Source organism: Balaenoptera musculus, chromosome 17 (genome assembly GCF_009873245.2).
Source record: "Balaenoptera musculus isolate JJ_BM4_2016_0621 chromosome 17, mBalMus1.pri.v3, whole genome shotgun sequence".
NCBI classification, from domain to species: domain Eukaryota; kingdom Metazoa; phylum Chordata; class Mammalia; order Artiodactyla; family Balaenopteridae; genus Balaenoptera; species Balaenoptera musculus.
This window is the reverse complement of record NC_045801.1, coordinates 25,812,206-25,826,933: the sequence shown is the minus strand read 5'-3', so window position 1 is coordinate 25,826,933 and position 14,728 is coordinate 25,812,206. Positions and strand designations below refer to the sequence as shown.

General features: G+C 34.0%; 1 protein-coding gene and 1 pseudogene across 3 annotated transcripts in view; both read right to left on the bottom strand.

The window, feature by feature from the left end:
• Positions 1-14,728, bottom strand: part of CSMD3 (CUB and Sushi multiple domains 3) — a 1,196,954-nt gene that overhangs the window by 264,623 nt on the left and 917,603 nt on the right. For all 3 annotated transcript variants that reach the window (XM_036830958.1, XM_036830959.1, XM_036830960.1), the window contains one exon: positions 8,463-8,657. In XM_036830958.1, the coding sequence (XP_036686853.1) occupies positions 8,463-8,657 (195 nt within the window). The remainder of the gene's footprint in view (positions 1-8,462; positions 8,658-14,728) is intronic.
• Positions 7,263-8,281, bottom strand: LOC118883749 (annotated as a pseudogene).

Here is a 14,728-nt window from a genome sequence, read left to right as displayed (position 1 = left end):
TAATAGTGGGGGACTTTAACACCTCACTTACACCAATGGACAGATCATCCAAAATGAAAATAAATAAGGAAACAGAAGCTTTAAATGACACAATAGACCAGATACATTTAATTGATATTTATAGGACATTCCATCCAAAAACAGCAGATTACACGTTCTTCTCAAGTGCGCACGGAACATTCTCCAGGATAGATCACATCTTGGGTCACAAGTCAAGCCTCAGTAAATTTAAGAAAATTGAAATCATATCAAGCATCTTTTCTGAACACAACGCTATGAGATTAGAAATGAATTACAGGGAAAAAAACGTAAAAAGGACAAACACATGGAGGCTAAACAATACGTTACTAAATAACCAAGAGATCACTGAAGAAATCAAAGAGGAAATAAAAAAATACCTAGAGACAAATGACAATGAAAACACGACGACCCAAAACCTATGGGATGCAGCAAAAGCGGTTCTAAGAGGGAAGTTTATAGCTATACAAGCCTACCTAAAGAAACAAGAAAAATCTCAAGTAAACAATCTAACCTTACACCTAAAGAAACTAGAGAAAGAAGAACAAACAAAACCCAAAGTTAGCAGAAGGAAAGAAATCATAAAGATCAGAGCAGAAATAAATGAAATAGAAACAAAGAAAACAATAGCAAATATCAATAAAACTAAAAGCTGGTTCTTTGAGAAGATAAACAAAATTGATAAGCCATTAGCCAGACTCATCAAGAAAAAGAGGGAGAGGACTCAAATCAATAAAATCAGAAATGAAAAAGGAGAAGTTACAACAGACACCGCAGAAATACAAAGCATCCTAAGAGACTACTACAAGCAACTTTATGCCAATAAAATGGACAACCTGGAAGAAATGGACAAATTCTTAGAAAGGTATAACCTTCCAAGACTGAAACAGGAAGAAACAGAAAATATGAACAGACCAATCACAAGTAATGAAATTGAAACTGTGATTAAAAATCTTCCAACAAATAAAAGTCCAGGACCAGATGGCTTCACAGGTGAATTCTATCAAACATTTAGAGAAGAGCTAACACCTATCCTTCTCAAACTCTTCCAAAAAATTGCAGAGGAAGGAACACTCCCAAACTCATTCTATGAGGCCACCATCACCCTGATACCAAAACCAGACAAAGACACTACAAAAAAAGAAAATTACAGGCCAATATCACTGATGAATATAGATGCAACAATCTTCAACAAAATACTAGCAAACAGAATCCAACAACACATTAAAAGGATCATACACCACGATCAAGTGGGATTTATCCCAGGGATGCAAGGATTCTTCAATATACGCAAATCAATCAATGTGATACACCATATTAACAAACTGAAGAATAAAAACCATATGATCATCTCAATAGATGCAGAAAAAGCTTTTGACAAAATTCAAGACCCATTTATGATAAAAACTCTCCAGAAAGTGGGCATAGAGGGAACCTACCTCAACATAATAAAGGCCATATATGACAAACCCACAGCAAACATCATTCTCAACGGTGAAAAACTGAAAGCATTTCCTCTAAGATCAGGAACAAGACAAGGATGTCCACTCTCACCACTATTATTCAACATAGTTCTGGAAGTCCTAGCCACGGCAATCAGAGAAGAAAAAGAAATAAAAGGAATACAAATTGGAAAAGATTAAGTAAAACTGTCACTGTTTGCAGATGACATGATAGTATACATAGAGAATCCTAAAACTGCCACCAGAAAACTGCTAGAGCTAATTAATGCATATGGTAAAGTTGCAGGATACAAAATTAATGCACAGAAATCTCTTGCATTCCTATACACTAATGATGAAAAATCTGAAAGAGAAATTATGGAAACACTCCCGTTTACCATTGCAACAAAAAGAATAAAATACCTAGGAATAAACCTACCTAGGGAGACAAAAGACCTGTATGCAGAAAACTATAAGACACTGATGAAAGAAATTAAAGATGATACCAACAGATGGAGAGATATACCATGTTCTTGGATTGGAAGAATCAACATTGTGAAAATGACTATACTACCCAAAGCAATCTACAGATTCAATGCAATCCTTATCAAATTACCAATGGCATTTTTTACGGAGCTAGAACAAATCATCTTAAAATTTGTATGGAGACACAAAAGGCCCCGAATAGCCAAAGCAGTCTTGAGGGAAAAAAACGGAGCTGGAGGAATCAGACTCCCTGACTCCAGACTATACTACAAAGCTACAGTAATCAAGACAATATGGTACTGGCACAAAAACAGAAACATAGATCAATGGAACAAGATAGAAAGCCCAGAGATAAACCCACGCACCTATGGTCAACTAATCTATGACAAAGGAGGCAAAGATATACAATGGAGAAAAGACAGTCCCTTCAATAAGTAGTGCTGGGAAAACTGGACAGCTACATGTAAAAGACTGAAATTAGAACACTCCCTAACACCATACACAAAAATAAACTCAAAATGGATTAGAGACCTAAATGTAAGACCGGACACTATAAAACTGTTAGAGGAAAACATAGGAAGAACACTCTTTGACATCAATCACAGCAAGATCTTTTTTGATCCACATCCTAGAGTAATGGAAATAAAAACAAAAATAAACAAGTGGGACCTAATGAAACTTCAAAGCTTTTGCACAGCAAAGGAAACCATAAACAAGACGAAAAGACAACCCTCAGAATGGGAGAAAATATTTGCAAACAAATCAATGGACAAAGGATTAATCTCCAAAATATATAAACAGCTCATTCAGCTCAATATTAAAGAAACAAACACCCCAATCCAAAAATGGGCAGAAGACCTAAATAGACATTTCTCCAAAGAAGACATACAGATGGCCATGAAGCACATGAAAAGATGCTCAACATCACTAATTACTAGGGAAATGCAAATCAAAACTACAATGAGGTATCACCTCACACCAGTTAGAATGGGCATCATCAGAAAATCTACAAACAACAAATGCTGGAGAGGGGGTGGAGAAAAGGGAACCCTCTTGCACTGTTGGTGCAAATGTAAATTGATACAGCCACTATGGAGAACAATATGGAGGTTCCTTAAAAAACTAAAAATAGAATTACCATATGACCCAGCAATCCCACTACTGGGCATATACCCAGAGAAAACCATAATTTAAAAAGACACATGCACCCCAATGTTCATTGCAGCACTATTTACAATAGCCAGGTCATGGAAGCAACCTAAATGCCCATCGACAGACGAATGGATAAAGAAGTTGTGGTACATATATACAATGGAATATTACTCAGCCATAAAAAGGAACGAAATTGAGTCATTTGTTGAGACGTGGATGGATCTAGAGACTGTCATGCAGAGTGAAGTAAGTCAGAAAGAGAAAAACAAATATCGAATATTAACGCATGTATGTGGAACCTAGAAAAATGGTACAGATGAGCCAGTTTGCAGGGCAGAAGTTGAGACACAGATGTAGAGAACAGACATATGGACACCAAGGGGGGAAAACTGCGGTGGGGTGGGGATGGTGGTGTGCTGAATTGGGCGATTGGGATTGACATGTATACACTGATGTGTATAAAATTGATGACTAATAAGAACCTGCAGTATAAACAAACAAACAAAACAACTAATACTAAACTTTCATTGGGTTATTTGTATGGAAATATGTTAATATAAATGTTTCAGACATTACATGATATTTCTAAAAATCTTATATGTTCTGGTATAATGTTATAAGTCATAATCCTAGTTATTACTTTAAAATATATATCTGAGAAATAACTAATTTTCTTGTCAACTGCATTATTATGAACTTTCATCAAATCTTTAACCGTGGTCATTTTTAAGTCTTTTGTCATTTACAGACAGTTCTGGGTGTACTCTGATGCTTTTGTAAATATGTTCTTATAAAAGGGTTTCATCTTCAGGAAATTCATGGAAAAGACTGACAAGTACAGGTTTCTGGTAACTGACTGTACTGCTGAACTGAATGAATAAGCATTTTCAGAACTCTAATGAAAAACTGATGAGCTCATAAAAGTGCTAACAAAAGATCAAGATGAAAAAAAAAATTAATTACATGGGACTGAGTGAACTGATGAGGATGAGTATAATTTTTGTGACTTTCTGTTTGAATTTAAAAAAAGAAACAATCCCACAAGGACTCAGAGGCAAAGAATATACAAATCAATTTTCACTGCAAAGTAAAGGAGCTGTTACAGTGGAGGATTACTGGACTGAATGTCAATATTATGACATAGTATGAGTGTGTTTCATGTTTGGTAATTGCAATCATTGTTGCTTTTGTTGTGGTCATCCATGTACAATGCTTGGTGTCAGTCTCTTTATCTCTTGTAAAAATAAAATACAGTGTGTGTGGAAAAAAAAAAAAAGAACAAACCCTTCTAGCTCTACTGCACATGATTTACTCACTAATTTTGACTTTTAAGGTATTAATTTATTAAATCTGAAAGTCAGTGCGTCCTGTATATTTTGGATTTCTGTATAATCACCATGAGGGAAAACAAATAGATGCATATGAACCTGATCAAGAAACTAAAATGTATTAAGCTCTCCTTAGTGTGTGACAGTAACAGCCACAGGACTAAACACTTTAAATAAGTTATTTAAAATAATTCTCCCAACAAACTTGCAAATTACACAATATTATCTCATGCTTAGATATGCAAAATAGATACATTGAACAAGGTCACATAGTTGACCCAGGCTTTTTCCTTGTTTTAAAATCATTGTTTAGAGTTAAATATATCTAGTTCTAAAAAATGGGCTTTCCTTTTCTCTCTGCTATACTAGAAATTATCAGTTATGGTCATATGTTTATAATGAATGTACCTTAAATTTTTTTCTAATAGCTTAAAGCATGCATTGAATAACTTCTGATTTTTATATTTTGGCATTATGACTAAAAGTCTGATGATATCCATTGTAAGTGATGGTAAAAAATTATTCTCTTTTAATAAATCTTAAAATATCAACTGTGCTATTTTCAGGAATGAGTGACTGTGTATTCGTATAATAACTTTAATAAATTAGATTTAATTAATATTGAAATGACAAAAATGTACTAGTTCAACTAAAACATAACATACAATGCAAAGTGCAATGCATGTTTTCCAGTGCTACGTTTATTTTAGAACGTTGTGTTAAAAATCACATGTATTAATATGCCAGTATTTGCTGGGAACTTTACTAGGCCCTCTGCATGTATTGTGGTTAATAACTTAATCTTCACAATAATCTGTTGAGTTAATAACTATTATCTGGCTTTAAAGATTTAAAAATCAAGGTTCAGCTTGCTTCAGGTTATAGATACAGTGAGAGGACATGAACTCAGGTCTGCTCTTCCCTCCAAATTGTCTGTAGATACTACTGTTCAACCAACAGGAAATATACTTAACTGGGCTATAATTGACCCATGAAACATTGGAAATATTGGAAAGACATAGGATTATCTTAGGCGAGCATATTATTTGTGAATGCAATATATTTTGGAGCTCCTTCCTTTCCCACCTAAGTCACTGAAATCCACCTATTTAATTATTTATTCCAGTGATTAACACTTATCTTTTTGATCTGTAGTTTTCTTGATTCTTTGATTTTCCCCATCAGATTTTTGATTATTTCTTGTCTGGCTCCTGGAAATTTTCTATGGTTTCTTAATGATTACTGACAGTAAATTGTGAAAAGTGTTTTTCTAAGTTTAGTAAGCTTTTCTGCCTATAAACAGATTTCTCCTTTGTATGGCTCTAAATTCTAAGATAATAAATCACTCTCTCTTACATTTTCTATAAATTTCCATGTCATCAATTATTTTTTTCTCTTTGTCAGGATTAAATCCAAAGTAATTATTTCTCTTCTTATTCCCTTTAACTTCTGACAGATGAAATCATTAATTCAAGTCAAGAATTAACCAATTGTTCTGATATTAATAGAATGACCATTTAGTAGCTACCTATCTTTTCTTAATTTCTTATAACAACATTTTGAAGGAAAGATTTCAATTATCCATGTTTTACAAATGAGAGATGATAAGCTTAGAGAGGTTAAATGACTTGTGTAACTCAGAAATCACAGACATATAATTCAAATGGGTGAATACATTATATAACTAAGAAAAATTACCATGTGTATTAGACCCCAAAAATCCAAACTTTTAATCATCAGATCAGAGTTGCTGGTTTTTCCTGTTCCACTGAAATTCACAGTAGTACATACACTTTATATCATTGCAAACATATACATACACACCTACATGCACACACACTCAAATATGAGTATATATTTATTTATTGTACTTTATTTATCTCTGTATATGTAACTGAAAATAGTTCCACAAAACAATATCCTTACTACGTTCCTTGAATTATAATGTTTTTGCCTTTATCTTTTACTTTATTTTATTCAACTTTATATCAATTATAAAAATGCTAGTCACAATCCAGTGAATTGATTTTATGACTCACTGGTTGTGACTCATAGTTTGGAAAATCTGCCCTGAATGATATCATTCCCATGTCAATTTTGTACAATGCGTTAGGATCATTCAACTGACTAGGGAGTTTGTGGTAACTTCCCATGGTGATATCTTTGTTTCTCCCTACTAAACTGTATTTTGCACTGTATCTCTATCTTCAATAATAAACAGTTATAAAAGAAAGACAAATATCGTATGATATTGTTTATACGTGGAATCTTTAAAAAGGGTACAAATGAACTTATCTACAAAACAGAAATAGAGTCACAGATGTAGAAAACAAACTTATGGTTACCAGGAGGTAAGGGGGGGAGGGATAAATTGGGAGAATGGGATTGACATATACTCACTACTATATATAAAATAGGTAACTAATAAAGAGTATATAGCACAGGGAACTCTACTCAGTACTCTGTAATGGCCTATATGGGGAAAGAATCTAAAAAAGCGTGGACATATGTATATGTATAACTGATTCACTAGCAACAGTGAGACTACCAATAAGATGATAGTGCTCATTAGCAAAGTCAATTGCAATGGGATATCAATTAAAAAGACATATAAATGAAAAGCCAAAGATCTGAGGATTCAATACAATTGTTAAATGTCACATGACTTTTAGATTTGTCAAAATCCTTAATTTTGATACACTGCACATTTCAGCTTCAAAATGAAAAAAAAACCCCAAAATTTGATTTTCTAGCCAAAAAAAAAAGAGTTATGTATAAGTATGTGACTTTTGAACATGCAGTATTAGGCTTTTACTAGTAAAATTGTTTTATTTAGTTATAATACCCATCTCCAAGAGCTTGAAATTAAAATTTCCAGGGTCTGTAACAGCTGTACGTAACTTTCCGTGAGAATGACTTGTTTTTCATTAAAATAATTTTTAAACCACTCTGTGTTCCACTTCTGTGTAACACTCTGATATGGGTTTTTGGAAAGGCCACAAGAAACCAGCTTTATGAAGTGGTGGATTGGCCCTTATTTTGGAAAATCCTCCAGTTATTTATCCAGAAATATATATCCATGAATTTCTGAACCATCATCATTAAGATCTGCTTCATTGTTAACTGGGACTCCCACAGTTTCCCTTCTTTTGTCCACTAGGTCATCTGTTCAAAACCATTCTGAAAGGGCTGTTCATTTATTGTGGCTAACTGCTTAGCAAATTCCATATCCCAAGTGAAGGTGATGTTTCTGTTTCACGTGCCTCTTTTAACTGCCTTAATCTCAAAGATATTGTCTCTTCTTGAATATACTTTTCCTAAGATTTTTTTCCAAGATAAGTGATTGTCTCCTGGCTATGATCATTATCAGATCCTTCAGCCCACTGAAACTGATGTACTCGTCTTGTAGTAACTCTAGCTGTAGCAGATCTGGCAACTTGCATATCTGATATTATGTTACTGAAACTAATTTTAGGTATTTCTCCATCTTTTTGTGCCCTTGGGTCTTCCTCATGCTGCTGGAGCTGCCTGAGTAGCTCCAATTTGGTCACTGTTTTTAGACAACCTATTCTTAGGAGAAATGTCTATTTTTCTATGTCCCTATTTCAGATAAAGATTTATCACTGATTTTTGATAATATTTGTTATTGCATTTATCTACTTTTGTTGAAATGTCAGTTTCAGTGTGTCTGTTCCTCATTCACTCAGTCAGTATTTCCTGAGTACCTGAAGTTTCAGGTACTCCTTTAAATCCTGAGGGCACACAAATGAACAGAACAGGCAATATCCCTGCTCTCAGAGAGCTGGCCTACTATAATGTGCACGTTGCTTTAGAGACACCTGGGAATATGAGCATTTTTCCAAAACCATTTATTTACAGAATCCAATTTAAAAATCCTTGATAAAATCTCTGCATTGCCTATACCACACTTGTAGATTGTGGTTTAAATGGTTGATTTTTAAAAAAACAGAAGCGGGTTTCAACATTTCTTGATTCTTTCTGATAATAAAAACTCAGCCAAAAAGTATTTTCTTACCATGACAACTTGGTAAGGCTCTATTCCATCCAGGTCTTCCATCATCTCCTATGATACAAGTGAGTGTTGAATAACCTTGAAGAACATAACCAGCATCACAGTAATAGGTGACTGTTGACCCTAATTTATAATCCATTCCAAGTCTGGTGCCATTCATTATGTTGCCTGGATCAAAGCAGGACTCTCGGAGTTTTGCTGTAAAACAATGTTGATATAAAATTAATTATTTTAAAATACAATATTCTATGAAACTTTTAATATTTCTTCATTTCTACCTCTAGATAAACAGAAAGCACCAACACCCTTTCTGCCTCTGTTCGAGGGCTCAAAGTACAAAGTAGTCCTTAACCATATCTGACGTTTTGCTAATTCACATTGATTAGTAAAAGATAAAATTCTTCATTGGTCTTTTCATTAAAATCAGTATCAAATATTTATAGTCAAACAGGGTTTAGTGGTTTATTGTAAATTATGTGCTATAATCCATGCGTAAGTATTTTAAATGAATTATTTTGGAAAAGAAGAACTTATTTCTTTATTTAATATTTCATTATTTAAAAGCTCTTCCCCCCAAATGATGTACACTCATTCCCTGTGACTGAACATAGATATAGTACTACTGCCTATGTTGATCTCAGTTTATCACTAGGAAGAAAGTAAAAGCCCCTATGTCTCTGCCATGATACCATTTCTCTTAATCTACCTCATTCCCCACATTTATGTCAGAGGTCTGCCCATTAAAAGAGTAACAAAAATCTTTATAATATCCAAACCATGATCTTTTTGGACAGAGAGTCTATGTCAAAGTCAAGAACTTTCAAAGCTAATAGTAACAGACAAATTGAAAAGTAAAGGCCATTCACAACAAAGAACTATTTTCTGTGGAACCAGGTAGTAAACTAGAGAGACTGAGAGAATATTTTGAAAATATGTAGAGAAACAGATTAGTTCATCCATTTTGGTAAATAAGTAATAGAACACTGTGTTGTTAACAGATCTGGGTAACACCTTAATATTTCCGTTTTATTATTATTATAGATTACTTAAGAAATAAGAGAGATGAGCAATGTAAGGGCCATCACAAATTCAAGATAACAAATGTGATTTTCTACATTAGAATTTATATTAATGGGAATTCAGGAGGTGGGTGTATCTTTGGATAGGACTCGTGGAATCACTGGAATTTAAGTTAACAATATCTTGGTATTCGGCTATTACAGAAATCATATTGTTATAATATATCAAAATCTGATTTATCTTAACAGAAAAAATATTTTTATTCCATTCATTAAAGTTTGCAGAGTTCAAAGTGCTTCAACATTTATAGGAAATGATGAGAAATTTATGCTTTAGGAAAAAATACTTCACAAGATTTCTCTAAATTCAACTAAAGAGAAAATTGTGGGGGACTCCCCTGGTGGCGCAGTGGTTGAGAATCCGCCTGCCAATGCAGGGGACATGGGTTCGAGCTCTTGTCTGGGAAGATCCCACACGCCGCGGAGCAACTAAGCCCGTGTGCCACAACTGCTGAGCCTGCGCTCTAGAGCCCACGAGCCACAACTACTGAAGCCCTGGCACCTAGAGCCAGTGCTCCGCAACAGAAGAAGCCACCATAATGAGAAGCATGCGCACCGCAGGGAAGAGTAGCCCCTGCTCGCCACGACTAGAGAAAGCCCGTGTGCAGCAACGAAGACCCAATGCAGCCAAAAAAAAAGAGGAAATGGTGGAACCAAACATTTACATGATTTTAATATTTAGAATACCAGAGGAATGAAAAAGGTCCACTTTCTTTCCTTCCTTCCTTCTTTCCAACAAATACTTAAGAGCCCATTATCCAACTAACACCAGAAATACAGCAGTGGACAATGAAAAAATATTCTAGTCCTCATGGCTTTTACAGTCTATAAAGAAAATAACTAAATAAATACTTGTGATTGTGATGTGTGTTGCATAAGGAGAAGCATTCAGAACCTTCCTGAAGAACTGACATCTAACCTGAGCACTGAGGGATAATGAGCAGACTAGGTGAAAGGGAGATGAGAGATATGAAGGGAAGAAGTTGTACTGTGTAAGTCAGATAAACCTGATTTCTGAGCTTCATTCCAGAACTAAATAACCTGATCTCCCAAAGGCGTGTACACGCACGCATACACACACCAGCACAAGAAATTTGTATCCCATATATCGCATTCAGATTTCAATAAAAAATTGCTCCCCAGCCCAAGGAATTATATTTCTTCCCAGATAAAATATGCATATGACACTATTTTAAGGAAAGAACCAGTAGGTTCTTTGGTCACTAAGAATGAGGATTTGGTGTTGCAGAGGTTGGTCTGTTTAATTTTTAGGAATAAAACCTGACATTGATCCTTTTCTTAAATAAGCAGGAAAACGCAATGTAATGTTTAGGCAGACCAGCAACCTAACACTCACAGCTGTCCTTCATGAAACTGAACTAAATCCCTTGAGGGAAAAGGAAGGATTGAAATTACTATTTAAAAGGATTAATCTCTTTGACAAGTCTAACTGCCTAACATTCATCTTTTGAAAAGTTTGCTTTTTTCCTTCTTTAAAGTTTTCCCCAAATTTTCAGTGATATATCAGTGAATCCGTAATAGAATACAAACCTACTTTTTGAGGAAAGGGAAACATGGTTGACACATTAAAAATATTGCTTCTGCAACAATTTTATATTGCTAGCCTCATTTTGAGAGGATTCATTTATCTCATTATTATGTTTACATACTGCTTTAAATCCTTGGTGAATAGCTTTCTATGAATAATACTGCCCTTGTTTATTTCCCTGTATGCCATAGCAATTACATCTGGAAATTTTGAGAACATCTGGAGAATCCTTATATAAAGGTCTAGGAAGCAGATGGAAAGATGATTTTAGTTTTAGAAAAAAAGTGTGAGGCAGACAAGTTGATAGTATTTTAATGAATAATTAATTTAATAAAATAATTTATTTTATGAATAATTCATTTTATGAATCATTAAATTTTATGAATAATAGTAGTTTGCCTACTGAATAGATCCCAGGTAAAAGAGTCCCTTGCTTTATATTCTCCAAATAAAGCATATTAGATGATGTCTGCTGGAAGACAGAAGTGATCATAAGCAATAGAGCTTATATCTTAGCTATGGATTTGTTTTTCATTTTTACAAAAAAATTATTTTTCAGAATTTTTTCCACATGAAATTAAAGTATTGTAAATGCTTATTTTAATGAAAAAGTTTGACATTAGAACGCTGAAAAATGTGTCTTAAAGAAGATCCAATGGGAAAAATTAAAGCTTTACTATGTTTTTGTTTTTATTAATAAAGACTTACAGATGTTATTATAATAAGCATAATATCTATATCATTATAAAGTTTTTATCATACTTTGCATCAGGCATGACAATAATTAAATAATGTTTGTTCAATTCACACTTAATGATTTATTTATAAATACATACTTTTTTCTGGCCTAATAAGAACCATAAATATTTTTACTGTTAAAGTTTAGTCTTCAACAAACTTCAAAGTTTATTCCCACTTATAGGTATATACTCATGAAGGGACCATTATTATGAATAGTGTTATTCTGTGGATAATCAGTTATACATTATTTTTATTTTTGAGAAGTGACCAGACTATATAATATTCAACTGCCTTTTATTTCCAGAATAGAGCAGATGGGCATATACCTTCTAGCATGAGTTCAGCAACTAAGAGCTAAACTCCCTTCAAGCTGTGTATGCATTGTAGTCCCCTCATATGATCATAATAAGTCCTGAGAGGCTCTCTCTATTGGAAGACCCATAGTTCACAGAGGGCCAGATTTCCCAAGGTGCTTTTTGAAAATAAATATAAACCACACATGTATCTCTTTTATTTTGGAAAACATTGCTAAAATGTAAATTAAACAATTGGTGCAGAATACCTCAGGGTAAAGCTGAAATGTAATAGGTTGCTCTGTGAAAAGATGTATCTTACCTTAAATTCATATGTTAATTTAGAAAGTAACTTATGATACTTTAACGTTCGTGGAGAAGGTGGCTAATTTATGCCGTATATAAACAACCATTGTTAAGTCTTCCACTGTAGATTTTTGGTGCATATAAATTGACATCCCCTATCAGCTAAAACACCAGCTGCCAGGAGGTCCCCTTCCGTAGCACAAGACTGTATATATTCTCTCTCCTTCATGTAAATAATATATTTTGTTAAAATAATATAGATATCACTACTATGAGTCACATTTATTAAATATTATAATTAGAAATATTTAAAACATACTTGACATCATTTAAAATAGCCTTAATACAAAAGCAATGCAAAAGAGAGCATTGTTTAAACTAAAATATATATCCAATTATGAATTTCTTAATATTGTATCTCATTGAAATTACATTAAGATAAATGGAGACTAGACTGATTTAAACTCTCTGGGGACATTGCTTTCAAGTTAGCAAAACATCTCCCCTTACCTTCAAACGTCTACTTCTTTGCTCCAGTTTACTACTGTTTACAACACTGGAGCATATCCACCATTTGCTTTATGTAAATGTAAAATGGTATTCCTTCTAGAATTCATGTTAGCAAGCTTGTGTATTTGTGATGTTTGACTATAGCATTTGTTCATTGTTCAAATGCTTTGCACAACTACTATGTACTTGCAAACAAACAGAAATAAGATACGGTCTATCTTCAAGAGGGAGATGAATAGATAGTTATGAACACAAGCAATGGCAACTATGCTCTGGTGTGAGCTCTAATAGAGGTAGGTGCTGGACCTATGGCTTTTTAAATAAAGACCTACTAATATCATTATTTAGAGCAAGTCAGGACTTAAAAGCTTTACTTTTTCAGTGCTAACAGAAATCAACAGAGTCAAAGTATATAATATGAATTACAAATGACAGAGGAATAGTTTTTACTATCCAGGACCTCCAGTTATATGGCAATTCATTTTGGGGGTGCACATTTTATCTTGAAAATTCAGACATATTTGTTTGCCTATGGCAGAAATAAACATAAAGACTACTTTATTAGCTTTAAGGAACTAGACTATTAAAGAGGTAACATTTTTTAAGAAATAGGGAGGTTGATAGGAAAAGACAGATCCTGGAGACCCTGAAGTGGGGGATGGAATTTTCCTACAGATGAGAATTTTGAGGGCCAGTCCAGAAAATTAATTAGGTTGGATTTGGAGAGCATCATAAACTCAGTACTAACTTTGTAAAGAAATACCATCTGGAGTATAAAAATAAGACCTCATGAAATTGTGTGTAAGTGGGCACTGGTGTAGTAGCTGAGGATGGTGGGGAGTAGTTGTAAGGTCCAAGGAGAAGAATTATAGTTCATGGAATGCTTATGTATTTCTCTCTGCCTGTACTCTTATATTTTTATTTGCCTTTACTCTTATTGCAGGTAATAATTTATGCCATTTTATGCAATTCATTTTAACAATCTGATTCTCAATTTCATCATTTGTAAAATAGGGATAGCAATACTTATCTCATAATGCTATTAGTTAACATTTTGTTGCATTTATAAGTGTGTCTGCTAAAGGGAAAGACAGAGATACTATATTGAAAGAGTTAATCATTGTACCTAGAATAAAGTATTACATAATGAGTAATCAATATTGTCCTGTTTAAAAAAAAAATGCATTGGTGTCCCTTTTCCTATGGCAGCATAAATCTTAACTTTTTGGAAATAATGGGACATGGAAATTGATCAAGATAGGAAACAGGACGGGAAATATATTTAGCTGAGATATGGCAAGTAGGTTTTATCTCAAGTGCTAAATTACATGGATTTAATATTGGCTACCTGGAATGTTATGTAGAGAAAAGATTGTGAAGTCAAGTCCAGTTTCCATGAGAAAGAATGCTGTAACACATTAGCACCATCTGCCCTGAGTGTGGTAGTATTTGTGGCATTCTTCCTTTGTCTGTTATCCTATGGATCTCTGGAAATGTTTTAGTAAATACTAATTCACAATAGAACCTAGCTTTACTGACTTGCTTACAGTTTTCTTCTCTCTTTCTTTTTCTCCCTCTCCCTCTCCCATTCTCCCTCTCTCCCTCCCTTCCTTCCTTCCTTCCTTCCTTCTTTCCTTCCTTCCTTCCTCCCTCCCTCCCTCCCTTCCTTCCTTTCTTCCTAAACAGGTCTTGTTTATAAGCCTATCACCTTGCAGATATAAGTAGCTACTCCTAAAGAGCCAAGTTCTCATTTGTAAAATGCAGGACATGAATGTGTCTCTAAGGTTTCTT